The sequence below is a fragment of the Aedes aegypti genome, chromosome 3 (genome assembly GCF_002204515.2).
Source record: "Aedes aegypti strain LVP_AGWG chromosome 3, AaegL5.0 Primary Assembly, whole genome shotgun sequence".
Classification (NCBI taxonomy): Eukaryota; Metazoa; Arthropoda; class Insecta; order Diptera; family Culicidae; genus Aedes; species Aedes aegypti.
Window position 1 is genome coordinate 6,307,459 of NC_035109.1, and position 18,005 is coordinate 6,325,463.

General features: G+C 34.2%; 1 protein-coding gene across 1 annotated transcript; it reads right to left on the minus strand.

Moving 5' to 3' along the window:
• Positions 1 to 10,249: 10,249 nt before the first annotated feature.
• Positions 10,250 to 11,061, minus strand: LOC5570312 (small integral membrane protein 8). Its single transcript, XM_001653086.2, has 3 exons — positions 10,929 to 11,061; positions 10,696 to 10,829; positions 10,250 to 10,610 (listed from the first exon to the last, which is right to left on the minus strand). Exons 2-3 carry the CDS (start codon positions 10,822 to 10,824, stop codon positions 10,455 to 10,457), a joined length of 285 nt encoding a protein of 94 aa, XP_001653136.2. The 5' UTR covers positions 10,825 to 10,829; positions 10,929 to 11,061; the 3' UTR covers positions 10,250 to 10,454.
• Positions 11,062 to 18,005: the final 6,944 nt, after the last annotated feature.

The following is an 18,005-nucleotide window of genomic DNA, read 5'->3' on the forward strand; positions in this document are numbered from 1 at the left end:
TTTTAGAGCACTCCTTCTTCAGAGTAAAAAATAACTAGAATAGTAATAGATTCTAGTTATTTTCACAAAGATTACTCTGAAGAAAAAATCTCAGTATTTCCTCCAGATGTTTTTCTAATGATTCTTTCACCGATTTCTCCAAGTGTTACATCTACAACAACTCTCCGGAACTACTCTAGACTTCCTTAAATCATTATACGATGAAATCTATTAAAAACTTTTCCAAGAATTCCTTGATAAACTGCAACTGAGATTCCTCATTTGATTCCTCTAGAAATTTATCCACCATTTCATCAAAATACTGTTGCTGCGGTTCAAACACTTCACTTATATTTTTTCAAATACAATTTCTAAATCTCCATGGATTCTTGAAAACTTCAAGGTTCCATACCAGTTATAACTACAGCAATTATTACAGTTATTACTGTATTCATTTCGAATTTCTTCAAAAAGCCTTGTAGGATATTATTCAGAGCTTCGATTTATTTTTCCATTATCTTAGCAATTTATCAAGAAAATCTTAGAAAAAAAAAACATCAAGAATCCAGGAGTTCTTTCAGAGACCCTCATAAGAATTCATCATTATAACTTACACAAATTTTATCAGAAATTACACTAGGATTTTCTTTAGAAATTCCTCACGGATTTTTTGAAATTTTACATAAAAAATCTGAAATTTGTTGTTGTCGTTTCCCTGAAGACTTTGAATTCTTTCCTGGGATCCAAAAAAAGGGTAGGTCCTAGGGAAATCAATGAAACAAGCAAAAATAAATTTTCGTAGAACTTGGGACTTTCTTCAATAAATCTCGAAAACTTATTTATATAGACTCAAGTCAAAATAGAATACAAACTTACTTTATCGTTCCTACGTGTTTCGCAGACGAAATTCTTCACGTTTCGCTTTGAACCAACTCGATTTTTCACTTTTAGAACGTTTAATTTTCGGATTTACAAAACGACGAAAGTAAGATTTTCAACTTTCGCAACCTAACCACTACTTTCGCCGCCCCGTTGTATGGAGAGACAAAGTGACTTAAGGCCCAAGTAAAAATGGTGCAAATGTCAAAACTGGAAAAGCAGTTTTCTCTTGTTAAATAGACAAATCGAAGAAAATAAAAACACACAGCTCTTTTATTTGCCAAATAAAAGGGCTGTGTGTTTTTATTTTCATTAATTTGTTGAATTAAAAAGAGAAAACTGCTTTTTCAGTTCTGACTTTTGTGCCATTTTTTCTTGTGCCTTAACCACGAATCAAAACAAAATACTACTTGAGTCGATTTTACACTAGTAGAAAAACGTCGCAAGTAACTGAATAAAACGGCTTGTCATTTTGTCATAAAATTCTTGTGTGAAATAATAGGTACTCTATAGTTTTTGAACGCGAGCTCATTGTATGCAAAATTTAAGCAATGTATACGAAAAATATTATAAAGGTTATTCATTTTAAAACAGTTTTAGAAGACAGGTTGTGATTCTTCTGAATTAATTTTCTCAAAACCGTATGGAAGTTACTTACGTCGATTTGAAAAAGTAATCGAGAAATGTCGGAAACAATCTTTGGAGAAATTCCTGATAGAATCATCGATGAAATTAATTGCTTCGCCATGATAAAGAACCAACCATTTTGATGATCTTTTGAGTTAAAATCATTACTCGTATAAAGAAAACTGTAGAAAACCATGCGTAGTAGATGTAGGGGTATAGTGTTTATGAAATAGCATGGTTTTCTTAGAAAAAAATCGGTTTATATTTTTTTTTTGTTATTTAAACGATTCCTCGAAGTATTACATAAAAAGTTCGTGAAAATCACAAAACAAACTCCTGAAGAGCTCGTCGGAATAATATGTGAAAGAAATTCACATTAAAACGAGTAGTAATACTTGTTATAATTTCACGTCGAAGTCTTAGAAATATTCTTGAATGTCTGTTCAAATTAGGAATCAAAATCTCATGTCGTGGTTCATGTTAGGTTTATTTTTATATTCATAATTCATAGATGCTTTATTTTTGGTTCATGTTTGTTTTATGTTTCAGGCTAGAGTTCTCTTAAGTTCTACAGTTAACTCTCCCTTACTCGATATTCCGTAACTCGATATCGAGTTAGAGAACCATAGTAAAATTTGGTTTTCATGGCTAACTCGATGGTCCCTTGGATTGCAGATGCACTGATTTTGTGTTCTGTAAGTCGATACCTCCCTAACTCGATGGTCCCTTCAATATCGAGTAAGGGAGAGATGACTGTATTTCTAAGACTATAAGTCGCTATCAGCCCTGATTTCCCCATGATCGTCTTGGAAAAATACATAACGGCCTTCAGAGAAATAGTTTGTGTGCGTCGCTGAATATTTCTAAATAGTAATCCAATTTTAAGGAAAAGGTTATTTTTTCTTCAAGATCAAATAGATTTTTCTTTCATTTCTGATTTTGATGATTAAATACACTTTCAGATCATTTTATAATCATTTTTGGTTTTCGTGGAAATTGAATAATTGCATAAACCAAATTTCTCTAAATTTTTCGTATGTTGTTTACGCATTTAAAACAAACAGATTTATAGATTATGTATTGATGTAAAAACTACTTTGAAATTTATCTTTAGTTTTTTTTTGTTTGAGTGTTTTGAAGCCAAACCACCTATTTTTGAAAACAAATTTTTAGTTATCTATATTTAATCATTCGTCAATCATTTATGTATTCTGCAGAATTTCGCACAACTGGAATTATTTTTAAAATCTGGAAAAACCTGGAAATATCAGGGATTTCAAGATTTTTCAAGAGATGATTCCTTGCTATCTTTTTGGAGCTTTTCGGTGGATATTTCGTAGCTATTTCTGAAGAAAAGTCTTATTTTTTGTCGTCTGATAGAGATTTTTTGTACAAAAATCAGACGAAGCTTAGCAAGTAAAATCGTTTTTGAATTTTCTGACCTAGAAATTTGAGTAAAGTTTGGAAAAACCACGATAAATAACTGAAGGACCTGCTGAATGAATAACTATTATTTTTTCTACAGTAATCTTCGGTTGTAGAAGAAAGCCCAACAGAACTCCTTCGGAAGATAAGCCAGAAATTCTCAGGAATCCCAAAAAGAAATTATTCAAAGAGTTCATCAGAAACTCGTCCAAGACTTACTCCTATTTTTTAGAGTTCAGTAAGATTACGTTCAGTATTTTCTCCATACCTACATAATTTCCGAAATTACTAAAAAAAAATCCAACAAATGGATCAGAGTCAGGTTTCACTTTTAATTTAGCCTTAACCCTGCCTTTCTCGTGACTTTGATCGACTAATGGCTATACTAAAAATACGTTTCTTTAACAAATATTTGAAAAACAAACTATGAACTGCTATTCAAAAGTGATATAATTTTTATATTCTATAAATCAAATATTGAAACGTTCTTTTGAAATCTAGATTTTCCAATACGCATGGAATGGTTTTCTAATGACTAATACCCAATCAGTAAACTTCATCTGATTTGGTTTGTCATGAGTTCATCACCACCAAAAATTTCTATTCTATTATTTGTAATTTTAAAGTCACTATTTGAATACTATTTTATTATTTTTTGCCACTAAACCTACTATTATTCTGCTGTCTTTTCGCTACCAGCCCAGCTTGTAGGCGTGCAAAATACAAAATATTTATTATCGCTAATAACTTTGCCTGGGCGATTGTTTTCGACAAATTATACCTGTTTTAGTATGAATTTTTTATCTGCATATTCTTCATACTGCATTGGAAAATCTAACGATAATCGAATGAATTTTGCGTAACAATCCAAAGAGACAATCGCTGAAGCGAAATTGATCTCTGCAGATATTTTCGCGCTAAGTGGTAACGCTTTTAGAATTAATTGTGCACTTCATGGGGTGTTAATGTAAATCATTGACTATGAATAATTGAAGACGGAAACATACTATATGTGAATCCGACTCAGTACGAGCCATTTAAAAAAATGATGTCCAGCACAATTGGGTTGTTTAGAGACAAAAAATTCACAGTTTATTGTAGCCTAATCGAAAGAGCACATTTTTTTTTAGCATTACACGATTTTATTGCACTTCTATATCTTATGTTGATATTATCAATGATTAAAATAGATTTCAATCCGTCGACCCAATGACGTTTCAATTTACATAATGATAGCTCGTCGCGAAGTAAAATTTGCCGAGGGGAGATTCAAAAGTGATTTCCATACTAATTTCAAACGTGTTTTAAAAATAGTTCCAGGTCACGGAAAATTGTGAAACTTTGGATTCTAGTTCAATTTTTAACGTAGGTTCAGAATATGTAAGAAACTGGGTACCCCTAAACAAGCCAATTGTGCTGCTTCGTCCCGAAAGGGTTATGACATTCAATGCTCAAGAATTATTTCATTTAAAAAAATTGAAAACACATTAACAAAAAAAAAAATGATCTAAAAAATTTTCTGTCTGTTACCATAGATTGGCTTTTTTCAGGGGTTCTTAAATGAATATGCCTAAGTATTCAGTCAGGTTCTTCGCACATATTCCTGGTGGAATCCCTGGAACATTATTTGAATGAATTCTTAGAAGTTTTCAATCCTTTATTTGTTGGGTAGGTTAAGGCGAAGTAGGCCGTCATTGAAATTTGTACTGGGAATCGATGATTGTGGCTAATTCGTCTCACGATTGCGAATTAAAGAAAGTCACTTGGGTTTACACTGACATAGCTGAAAAAGTATCAGGATACTTTATACATGTAAGCACAAGTGGTGATACTTTTCTTAATTAATATTACTTATGTTGACTGTTTATCACTTTGAAATTGCGAACTGCAAAATCAACATGGCTGCCAAAACGAATAACGGGCTACTTAGCCTTAAGGTCTGCGTTCATTGGCTTGAACTTTTGAACTCAATCCAATGGATGATTTTTTTTTTTGTTGAGACGTTAAGAGTAAAATAATCATAATCGTTTTACAGATTTTCAAAGTTTTTTTTTTGCTCAAAATTGAAGCAATGATCAAGAGAATCTATCATTGCACTTTCTATCTGAAATACGATGATACGATTTTCATAAGGATTGATTGAAATTTGAACAAAAAAACTGGTTTTCAAGTTTTAATGATTGCTGATGATTGCATGATGGATTTTTGAGCCTTAAGCTTCTCAACAAAAAAGTGATTAAACATTTCCAAGAATTCAATCAAATAATATTCTAGTGATTCCACCATTAATTTCCCCAAAGATTTCTCTATAAGCTCATCTAAGGATTTTTTCCAAAAAATCCTCTAAAAATTAAGAATTAACACAGGGATTTCTTCACTAATTCCTCAAGGGATTCCTCGATAAATTCCATCAAAAATGTCTACAGCGATTCGACCATGATTAGTTTTTGTCGTGCTTTTTTTTATTCGTTCACGTATTTGTGGAGGAATTTCATATTTTGAAAATATTCTGTTGAAGGATTTCCCGGGATACTTCAGAGATTTCCCAAGAGGTTTTTCATGAGTAACATCACTTCTTTGGGCGTTTTTGGGAATTCCTTGAGGAAATTTCTCCGGAATTTCTTAAGTATACCACTATGAATTGTAGTAATGTCTTCTAGTATTCCTTCAAACTTTCTTCAGGATTCCTGCTGGAGTTTGTTCAAAGGAAACAATCCTTTAAATATTTCTAGAATATCTCTATAAATTACTCCATATAATTCATGCAGATTTTTTTTCAAAAGCCTCTGGAGTTTCATTAATGAAACCTGCAAGAACTTATTGTTCCACGAATTTCTCCAAACATTCTTCAATGAGTTGAACCTGTCAAAAAACAGAGAGTTCTTCTTCTGTCATCGCAGGCTATTGTCTAAAATCTATACCAGCTCTGTAGCTCTTTTTTGTTCAAGCCTAGGTTGGTTACATTCACTCATAGCTCTATCACGGAGGAAAATCAAGTTAGTTATTTGAAGTAACTTATGGTTCAGTGGCTTCAAGTTAGACTGGAAATAGAAAATTACACGGTTCAAATCCAATGAGTTCTATTGACATTTCTCTGCCGTCATAAAGCTCTAAAGACAGCTCGAAAACCATTTTTACAAACTGGGACCATTTTAGTTATCTAAGTCAGAAATTCTCATATATCGTTAAACGCCTATAGGTATGCCACGCCCTATAAATGTTCCGTAATTCATTCAATTTTGTTCGATTTATACTCCATTATCAAAGTTACCCCAAAACAGAAAACCGACTTTCGATATTATGAAAAATAATATATTCATTCAGAATAAATCTTTTGTCAATCTATCAACTGCAATCGATAGCTGGGATGTCAGTACTTGTTTTAAAAATATAAATTGTAATTATTTGAAACAGCACGCATAAATATCGAAGTTTTCTTCGAAAAAAACTATTAAAAGTTACCCCGTTTTACGGTATTTGAAATCGGAAATGTGTCAAACTTACTGCCCAATAATATGATAGGTGAATGTTTTAAATCATGCAAGAGTACTGAATTTATTCTGCTTAAATGCATAGAGTCATGCCTTCAAAATTTGTACGGATAATTGGATACCCTGTACAAGCTTCATAGTTATTTCATTACTTCAAGAGATTCCTCTACAAATTCCCACAGAATTTCTTCTATCCTTTAGAATTTCACTATTACTACCTCCGGTATTTCCTTTAGATATATTTCCACTAATCCTTCAACCGAATTCTCCAGTTGATACTCTAGAAGATCTTCCAGCGGTTTCTGAAGAATATCTCCCGAGAAAATCCACAAAGGTCTAATCTAGAGTGAAAAAAAAATAGGATTCCTTCAAGAATTTATCCACGTTTCCTTCTAAAAATCCAAAATTTCTCGAGGGATTATTGGAGAAATTTTTACAGCATTTCATCCAAGTATTACTCCTGCAGTTTTTCCAAGCATTTCTTGAGAAGTTTCCAATAAATCCCATTGAATCTTCAAAGGTTATTTAGATTTTAAAACCAGTTGTTTTTTCAATAATTCCGGTAATTTCTCCAATAATTCCTCCGATCATTCCCACGCACATTCTGTTCAATGCTTTTCTAGAAATTCCTTTAGAAAATCTTGAGGAAAATTACCCCGATATTCGATTGTTCTTTTTTCTATTATCTTAGCAATTCAAATATATAGGAAATCTTCTAATACTTCCTCAAGAGTCCAGGAGTTCTTTCAGAGACTAACAAGAGTCTTAGAACTTACCCAAGTTTTATCAGAGGTTACTTTAGGATTTTCTTAGAAATATTTCACTTTTTTCAGCAATTTCTCTTATTTTACAATTTTTTTCACATTTTTCAGGAGAATGTTTGGAAAAAATCTTTGAAGACCTACTTGAGAAAATCTCATTAATTACTGGAGAAATTTCTGAAGAAATCTTAGAAGCAATTGCTGATAAGAGAAATCCGTAATTGAAATCTTATATACATTCTGAAAGACAATTTTGAAGGAAATCCCTCGAAATCACTGAAGGCATTTGTGGAGAAGTTATTAGTTAAATTTTAGAAGATGTTCTGGCCGGGAATCTTCTGGATGTCCTAGGGAAATCTATGGATAAAATCATAAAAGACTTGAAAAATTTCTGTGGGAATTTTTGGAGAAATTTTGATGAGTTCTGAAAGATTTTTTTAAGTCGAATCTACTACACGATACTGAAGACGACCTTGCAGTTGAGGTCGAAATACGCAACAGAAACTCTAGTGGAATTAAATGGTATAGTACTCAATTCGGTTATTCATTCATTTATAGGTATTCCCCTAAACAGCTCGAAAAAATAACTTTTTTTATAAATTCATTTTCTGTTATTATCTTTGGGAAAATCCAGGTTGAGTTTTAGAGGTATTTAAAACAAAATTCCTTGAGAAATTCCCTAGGAAAATTCATGGAGAAATTCCATGGGAAATAATAACTGAATGAACTCTTTGAAGTTTCTCGAACAATATCTGAATATTTGGGCAAATACCTGAATTAACTCGGTATTCATGGACCATCTACTTATACAAGGAACCAACAAAAAAAAAATCCTAAAATCAAAAGTTACACATATCTGTATTTCCAAAATTTGTATGATCACTTCTGTGAGAAAACGATATCTTTTTATTTGTAGTATTTTAAAAACTTATTTGAAAACATTTTACAAAATATCATGTTATTTTTACTGACAATACAAATGTTTGTTTTTATGTATTTCAACCTTTTATATAACTTGCAAGTACTATTTCTCCTCCAAATAAGAAGTAGTCCAAGTATCCCCGAATTAGAAAGATTTTTAGTACCGTCAAACGGGGTGACTTGCAACGGCGGGGTGACTTGCAACACATTGTAATTTACAATCAATTTGCACTATAAAATACAAATATCAAAAGAAAATTTCTTATAAATCGGTGGTACAATAAATATGACTCACAATTCAAGTAGTGCCCACAATTAAAGCAATTATTAGAAATATTTTTGCACATTAAACATAATTATTTTAAATGTCTTAAAAACTGATACTAGATGGAGGTTGAAAATCGTGGTCTGAAAACATGAGGTAGAATTAATTTACATAATTAATAATTTACATGGTGTTTCTATAACTAATTAGTGATAATACGACGCATTTTATTTAACAAAATTGTAGCAACAACTTTTCAACAAAAGTACTTTTTATAAACATGTACCTATGCGGGGTGACTTGCAACAATTGATTCTCAAGCAATTTAGAGTTAAATAAAAGTGGAAAACTTTTGTGTTAGGTCTACTTCACTATCAAAAGAGTAATAATTGATCAATCAACTGCAAACACTCGTTTAAAATGTGGTTCAGTTGAAATATTGGATCTTGATGATTTAACGCCTCATTTTCTCATACAAAAATATCTCATTTATTTTCTTACAAATAGGTAATCAAAATGCTATTGTACTGGTTCGAATGCTTTAAATACACGAGTAACAATACTCAACGAGTGCGACTAATAAAAAATATAAACATTTCGTTGACAAAAACTTAATTAGCATTGAGTGTTGCAAGTCACCCCGCACAAGGACTTTTAAAAAATTTCACATTTTTTATAATGTTTAATATGATAAAATATTTCAATACAATTTTCTGTCATCTCATTCTGTAGGAGGGTCGGGCATTAAAAGTTCAAAAAGGAATTTAGATTTTTAGATGACGTTTAAATCATGGTTTCGCCTGGTTGAAGTTGAAAAGTGTTGCAAGTCACCCCGTTTGACGGTAGATATCGAGTAATGGAGAGGAGCTTACCTCACACGTAACATCGACTTGTGTAGATATCGGCTGATGGAGAGCACGGTGTATGGAAATTTGAAGGTCTCTTCTGGGCGTTTTTTATGAATCACTTCGGGGAATTTCTCAAGCATATATGCACACACTGATGTTATTTTTAGCACTAGAAATGTCTTCTAGCATTCCTTCAAAGTTTTTTTTCAGGTTTCCTGCAGGAGTTACCCCAGAGGAAACAATCCAGTAATTAATCCTGGTGTATCTCCAGCGATTTCTCCACTGGATCAACAACCTGTTGAAACTAAAAATGCAGAAAGGCTTCTTTTTTTTCATCGCAAGCTACTGACACTAAAAATTCAGCACCTAGAAATTTTTCAATAAACTTTTGTACAAATTTCTTCTAGGGCTTCTTTTGAATTGTTATCAGAATTCCTAGCAACATTTTTAAGAGAGCTTTTTCACCTTCCAAATCCATTAGAATAATATCGTTGGTAAGAACAGCTCTGGAAGATTCGCCAAAAGCATCCTCAAGTCTTACTGCAAGAATTCTTACAATTTCTTTAGCAAAGCTGCCTGCGAAGTTTCTCAGTTGACAACTTCAATAATAATGAACCCCACCAATGACACGGCATACTATAAGATTTACAAAACTACCCAATTTCCTTTTCTTCAACAGAAAATGCAGTTTTGTTTGCAACATCAACTCAATAGCTCATCAGGCAAACATATTAATGAAATGAAAAACTGGCAGACCAACAACTGTTTAACATACATTGCTGATTTTTTATGTAATTGAGTTTAAACTTTTTGTTGGTTGCTCCCTTCTAAGGCGAGTATTTCAGTTTTCACTGGACTCAACGGATCGTATCCGTCACTACGGCTGGCTGCAGCTCCCTTTTAAGGCGAGCATTTTATTCGTTTTCGTTCGAAACTGTCGCTGCGGCAGCTCCCTTCTAAGGCGAGCATTTCAATGTTGACCGGACATCAATCCGATTGCTTGAACCATTCCAAATGAAATTTCGCTAAATGTCCTAAAACAAATTCAGATAATAGTTTTGTTGATTTTTTCATTTTATTCGTATTATAAATATAATAAAAATTATATACACAGATTAATATTTCCAACGAGTTTGTAGTTCGTTTGGTAGAAGCAAAACTCCAAACATTTTAAATTGTTTGCGGAGAATTGCACAGTTCATGTTTAGGAAGTTCACCGCAGGATATCAAACTGGAACTAGCAGATCCTTCCGTCAGTCTACTCCCATTTGGACTTTCTTTTGACAAACACCTCTTTGCCGTCTTCCTGAATTGCCGAATAGTATCCAAGTCCTTCGTATTTGGAACGCATGTACGCAATGTATCCGAAAGTTATGCCAATCGCCACCAGTCCGATTCCCATTACTATAGCATTCTGGAATCATAAGAGTATCCGGTATTATTTAAGCTTAAGTCAACAGAGAAAAGTTGTGTTTGAATGTTCGCTTCAAATGGCTCACCGGTTTGGCGTAGAGTTCGAAGTTGATGGCCCGGAAAACGTTCGTGGATCGCATCGAGCGGATACCATCGCCAGGGGCAGACGATGATACCGTTGGCTTCGGAGGAGGTTTCTGAGACGGTTCACTCATTCCGACTGACAAGATAGAGGAAGAAATATTATACATAATGGATTCTACACCAATAACATTACGAATACAATGGGATTCTACTTATAGGAAAGATTATGGCTTACATCTTAGGAATGAAACTCAAATCGGAACACCACTCTTCTCTGTTATGAAACTGTTCGATCTCTGAAACGCAGAAATTAGACATGAGGGTTGTATCGTGAAGTTGTTGGTATATGTTCTCTGAGGGCAATGTTTACCGCTTTCTTTGTAGGTGTAGCTCTACACCGATACAACTATGAGAACTCTCAGTGCAAACTGTACTCTCACTATAGAGCTTAGTGACATTTGAACACACGTAGACTAGCATACGCTCGTCATACACAGTTTGTTTTTGTTTTCCTCAAAGAAACTTGAACACGCTTTCCAGACACATCAAAATGCATATGGAAATATTACCTAATTTGCAAAAATTATACCCGGATTCTGGGTGTTTTTCGAGACAGAGTGCATATTGTTTTCCTCTACACGCAAACAAATTTTGTTGTATAATCTACCGAATCCATGGTAGAATTAAGAACTGCACCAACGATTTTCAACCGACTACAAAAATCTGTTAAGTTTACTATAATCTGGTGAAAATCACTGAGCAGTGCAGTAAATTTGACTATGTCCATAGTAGCATCCACTACAAAGCATTGTATTTCAATCCGTGACACCCACCATACAACACAGTGTGGTCAAAAGTATGATGCTAAACTTCTCAAATCAAGAATGTTTCTAGTCAAAAATACTACAACTCTGGTTAAATCAACAGAAGAAATTTTCTTTTGTATTGATGTTGACTATGTTTTGGTAGAGTTAACAGATTAATGTAGTCGGTTGAAAATCGTTGGTGCAGTTCTTAATTTTACCATGGATTCAGTAGTTTCTACAATAAAATTTATTTCAGTGTAAGGTTCACAACTACATCTACACTAGGGCACCCATACCATTGAGAGTGATAACCACTATTACAAGTTAACTTACACTCTAAAACTAGCTTAACGAGATATTTTTGCATTACAATTTGTATAAATATTGTGAAAATCGTTACTAGGTCAGTCAATGATTTTACTAACAAATTCAAATTTAAAAATTTCTACAGGAATCTATATAAGGATTAATTCATTAATATCTCCAGAAGGACTTGCAGAAATTCTAACCAAAATTTACATCTAGTATCATTTGTCCAAGAACTTTTCTAGTCCTAAGTATATTTTTAAGAAATTTCATAAGTATATGATAATTATATTTTTAATTATATTTTTAAGAAAAGTCCTAAGTATATTTTTAAGAAAATTCTGTTCTACTTATTTTTCCAAATATTTCTTCACAGCTTAAATTAATGAATATTTATCGAGGTGAACAAGCCACGGGTTGAAAGCATCGTTAATAAAGACAATAATAGTAATCAATATTTAGTGTTTCCCTTTTTTATTAAACTGCTGTATGTTTTTCGCAAGATTCATTTCTGCATAAATTTTTGATCATGGGTTGGGGAGTTTGAAATAATTTTAAGGCGAAGTAGGCCGTCATTGAAATTTGTACCCAACATTGATGATTGCAGCCGATTCACCTCACGATTACGAATTGAAGGAAATCTGTTGGTCTTGTACTGAAATAACTGAAAAAGTATCAGCATTAGACTGATGCAAATTTTGAAGTTTTTGCTCCCCTATGCTTAAATGATGCCAATTATGATGAAAATGATCCTCCCAAAATTTGAAGTGATTCGGAAGAAATTTGGTTGTGCACACGCTATTTGAAGTTTATATGGAAATTACTATGGAAAAGGCAAACCTTTTGTGTTCAGTCCCCTGACTGCTCGTCAAAATAATTTATGGAAAAGTGAACACACTCATCTCATGTGAAAACTTCCCAGCTACAACTTTGCCGAAGACCACATTTCGATGGGACGTAAGGATAATTTGTTATCATTGATAACAAAGTCTTAATCATGCTGAGATGATCATTCAATTACTTTCAGAGCAACACTGCTTTTTTGCTGTAGAACATAGTAGCCTGGATTACTTTGATCTATTCTTCCCGCCAGGAGCACCACTGTTGCCTGCCGAACAGTTGGTGGAGCATGCTACATGCAAACCATCTTTATGATGATGAATAACAATTTATCCTGAGGTCCAATCAAAAATTGGTCTTCGGCAAAGTTGTAGCTGGGAGGATTTCACATTAGAAGAATTTGTTCACTTTTCCATAAAATATTATGACGAAGAGATAGAGGGCTTAACACAAAAGATTGGCGTTTTCCATAGTAATCTCCATATAAACTTCAAATGGCGTGTGCACAGTCAAATTTCTTCCGAATCACTTCAAACTTTGGGAGGATGCTATTTACCATAATTAAAATCGTTTAAGCATAGGGGAGCAAACATTTCAAAATTTGCATCACTCTAATCAGCATACTTTCTGCATGTAGGCGTATGTAGCAATACTTTTCCGAATCAATATTTAATCAGAATGGTGGTAAAAGTTCCAAAAATTGGTTGAAAAACAACAAAGTTATGAAGACTTAACTGAAGGTCATATGTTATAATTTGAAAATCAAAAATTTAACTTCAGTCATTTTTTTTATTCAAACCGTTATTACTGTTTTTATTCGTGAATGGAAAAATCGTTCTAATGCGACTCAAAGGTAAATGGAGCTCCCTATAGTCTATATGGTCTAGTCCAAGGATGAAAGTCTAGTGATCATGACAAAATAAATGATGCATCGCGGTTGTTCTTTATCGTGCGAGCATAGCAACAACGATAAACCGAATTTAGTACAGAGCGTTAATGATTAACGGGTCGCAATGATTAATTAAATGATTAATGATTAAATTCAATTTTATCTTGATTAATGATTAAAATTTTTGATGTCATGATTAATGATTGTGATTGATGATTAAGCCAAAGTATGATTAATGAATATGATTAATGATGAAATTAAAATTTTAGAGCCCGCACTATATAACACTCGTCCAGCACGTGTGTGGTCTTTCTATACCTAATAACTAACGTGCTCTCGGCTACTAGGCATTCAACAATAGAAAGCGTTGTGTTTGGATAAGCATCTCATTTTTTCGAAAGAGGGTCACTTCGCGAAAGATGACCACGTGATTATCTAGTTGGAATCGAATTCAGGTTAATCAGTCCATGAGTCCTTTCTGTCGGAGTAATAATAGTGTCACACCCCTTACATTGTAGTACACTGAAAAAGTATTGAGGTACCCCTTGAATCAGCTTGTTGGCGCGTTTTGTTTTTGGTTGTCATTGACTACTGTAGTTGGAAATATCGCAGAATAAAGACGTTTTTTATGTTACACTTATCCGCAATACTAGTGTGTTTGATTGATCTTCTCAATACGCGAAATTCCCAATAGTAACCTGGTCGAGGTTCCAACAGGTTATGTGCCCAGTATAGAGAAGAGATAGTGTTGTTTTCAAGTGGATTCAGCTGCATATTGATAGTGAGAACGGAACATTTTGTGCTGTCGAAAATGGCTGAGACAAAGGTAACCATGGAGCGATTGAATGATGTGAATTGGGCGAGTTGGAAATTCCGGATGGAGCTGCTGCTAGTTAAGGAAGGTTTGTGGACGGTAGTGAATGAACCGGAACCGGAAAATGTCACAGCATCTTGGACAACGAAAGATGCCTCTGCTCGTGCTACAATCGGATTAGCTCTGGATGACAGCCAACTATCGCACGTCATGGGTGCTTCATCAGCAAATGATATGTGGATGAAGTTGAAGGGTCATCATGAACGTGGATCTCTGACAAACAAGATCCATGTTTTGAGAAAATTGTGTTCTGTGCGTTTGTCTGAAGGTGGCAATATGTCCAACCATTTGGCGGAGATATCCGGTTTGGTGCATAGGCTTCATGGTATGGGAGAGAAGTTGGCAGAACATTGGATCGTTGCCATTCTGCTCTCGAGTTTGCCGACTTCATATAATCCGTTGATCACGGCTTTGGAAGGTCACCCGGAAGCGGATTTAAAGACGGAGTATGTAAAGGGGAAATTGCTGGATGAATGGCGCCGCAGATGTGAGAATGAAGAGGATAACGAGGAGAGAGCGCTTAAAACGGCTATGCGGCAGACGACGATTAGCAGCAACGATGGAAGGTATGCCAAATTTGAATGTTATTACTGTCACGAGGAAGGACACTTCCGTCGGGATTGTCCGCGATTAATCAAAGTCAGGGAGATCGAGGATGTCAAACGCAGGCAGAATTCCGGACGCTGGAGGGAGGATAACGGATCGTCGAGTGGTGGAAATGTGTGCTTCGTTACCGCTACAAGGAACAAATATGGTTCGGAAGGCTGGTTGATTGATAGCGGATGTACGAAACACATGACGAACGATATCGGAAACTTGAATAATGCAATGCGTCGTAGAGAGGATATCGGTTTGGCTGATGGCCGGAAAATACTCGTGAAAGCGTCGGGTACAGGAGAGCTTATCGGATGTGGAAGGAATGGTGAAAAGATTGGCGTCGAACTGAAAAATGTTTTGTATGTACCGGATTTGAAAGCGAACGTAATCTCTGTAAATCGTATGGTGGAAGAAGGATATAATGTTTGCTTTGGACCTGATGGTTGCCAAATTTCTAAAGATCGAAAGGTAGTACTGATTGGTGAAAAATGTGGTGATCTTTTCTATTTGAGTCAGCCAGGAAAGTGAATACAGAAAGAAGTTAGATGACAGGAGGAGTTTATAAGCGTTTCAATCCAGGAGGAGTGTGGGGGAGTGGTGTAGACACTAAGGAGGAGTGTCGGAGTAATAATAGTGTCACACCCCTTACATTGTAGTACACTGAAAAAGTATTGAGGTACCCCTTGAATCAGCTTGTTGGCGCGTTTTGTTTTTGGTTGTCATTGACTACTGTAGTTGGAAATATCGCAGAATAAAGACGTTTTTTATGTTACACTTATCCGCAATACTAGTGTGTTTGATTGATCTTCTCAATACGCGAAATTCCCAATAGTAACCTGGTCGAGGTTCCAACACTTTCGTGGTGTATCTAGTGAACAGGGAGTCGTGAGTTCGATTCTCATCGAGAAGAAATGTAACTTTATTGCAAATTTCACATCAATTTTCCCATTTAATCCAATTGCGAAATATATGTAATGCTTAGTTTTACGACAGTTGTTCAAAATTATGTTTTTCAGTCGTCTTCTAACGGAATTCCGTAAATAACAGTCTTGCTGTTTGTCTTCAGAACTGCGGATATCGATTCGAAAATTACGATGGTTGCAAATTCAATTGTTTATTGTTTTATAATTGTTTTGCAGACCGAGTCTAAAGAAGAATGGTTTTCAAGAACATTGCAACGTTGCATATTTGAAGGTGTCTAGGGTATCTCATATCATTTAATTATTGTTTTTTTATTACTCTTTGATTAATCATTCATTAACTATGTGGCGAATGCATTGGCTTTGTGAAGCGTAGCTTGCGACACATCGTTTTAAACGGATGTTCCAAGCGTTATTGATAAACTTGAACATATGCCGGTATGTAAGATTTGTCGATTTCCCGGGGAAAGTATTAAAAATATTGGTAGCTAGTTGGATTTCAATATTTCATTTTATAAAAAAAGAACAGTGTAGAAATAGTAAGGCGAGCAAACCCCGGTTAACTCCAATATGTTGCTTACCTTGTGATAATATGTTTATTGTACATATAAAAGATTAATGGCATTTGCTTGCCTTTCTATTGATTTTCTGTATATTCTTTGAAACATGTTGGGCGAAATCAGTTTAAACATTTGGTAGAAATTGTCTAACGAGATATTTATAAAAAAAACTGGAAAAATATTTTTCCAAACAATGTTTTAAAGAAATTTCCGCCTTTCCTTGATTTAAATCTAGATATCAGTGAAAACGGTTTGATATAAAAAAAATGGCTGTAACGAAGCTCAAACGATTCCTATATCAGATAAATTGTTTTCTGTCATTTAATAATTGGCCTTTAAATAATTAGCCATTAATCATGATTACCCAGACAACCAGAAGTCGCATCAAAGTTCACGTAACAAATAGTTAATTCATACAAATTACATCAAACCCGTAAAACACTGTGGATAAAATCGTCAGATTGATGAGTTTCCTCGCCTAAAACGCTTTTTTCTGAGTTCATTTGTACATTTTGTTTCGTCTCGTACACTCGTACAAAATAAATCGAATCAATCCGTAGCAGCTGTCAAATCAACATTTGTTATACGTTAAGTCGCATAAGATAACAGGTTGGTTTGGTAGAAAATGTATACACTCCCATTGTATGCTATTATTAATCACATAATATATGCACGTATATCGCCTCCACTTTTGTACGTAGAAGGCCTTTTCTCGTCATCTTATAAGTGAAATTTTGCACATACAAAGCCTCCAGGTGATCTCGTTATACGTACATTTTGGTTGTCTGGGTATTAATCAAAATAATGATTAAGCGGCATCTCCCTAAGGCACCGTCCACAAATCACGTAATTCTCGAAGGAGGAGGGGGTAGCCTCATGCGGTACGATTCAAACAAAATTTTGAAAATTTTCATACACAAAGCATTACAGATAAAAGAGGGCTTTTCCCGGGGTTCAAAAATTTAAATTTCTAACGCCTAGACGTACACAACGAATGAGCAATAGACATAAAAAAGAATGGATTTATTCATTATTTAGGTTCATTATAGGTATTCTAACAAACTCCCCGCATAGAAAAATACAGTTTGCCTTGTTTTCCAAACAATAAGATTCTTCTAACCGGTAGGGTTAATGTATCGCAAACAGTTGCTTCTTTGTTAAACAATATCAGTGCTAGAGCATTGAACCATTTCAAATTATTTGTGTAACGAACAACAAACAGTGACAATCTTGGAAAGTGTCCAGAAATTGTAGAACTATACGGGAATGAAAAATTGTGGGAAACAGTAAAAATATAAAATTACCGTTTGTCGAACGGTTCATGCTTTTACTTGAACAACACACTAATACATATGAGGATTTCACCATATGTTACCTCAACCTAACAGTTCGGCAAACAGTTAAAACATTATATACACTCCTGAAAACTTCTTTCGACAGCTTTGCAAATCTTTGCAGTGATCAGTTTTATTTCTTATTTAATTTTTTCTGGTTACGTAACTTGACATAAAAAATAAAAT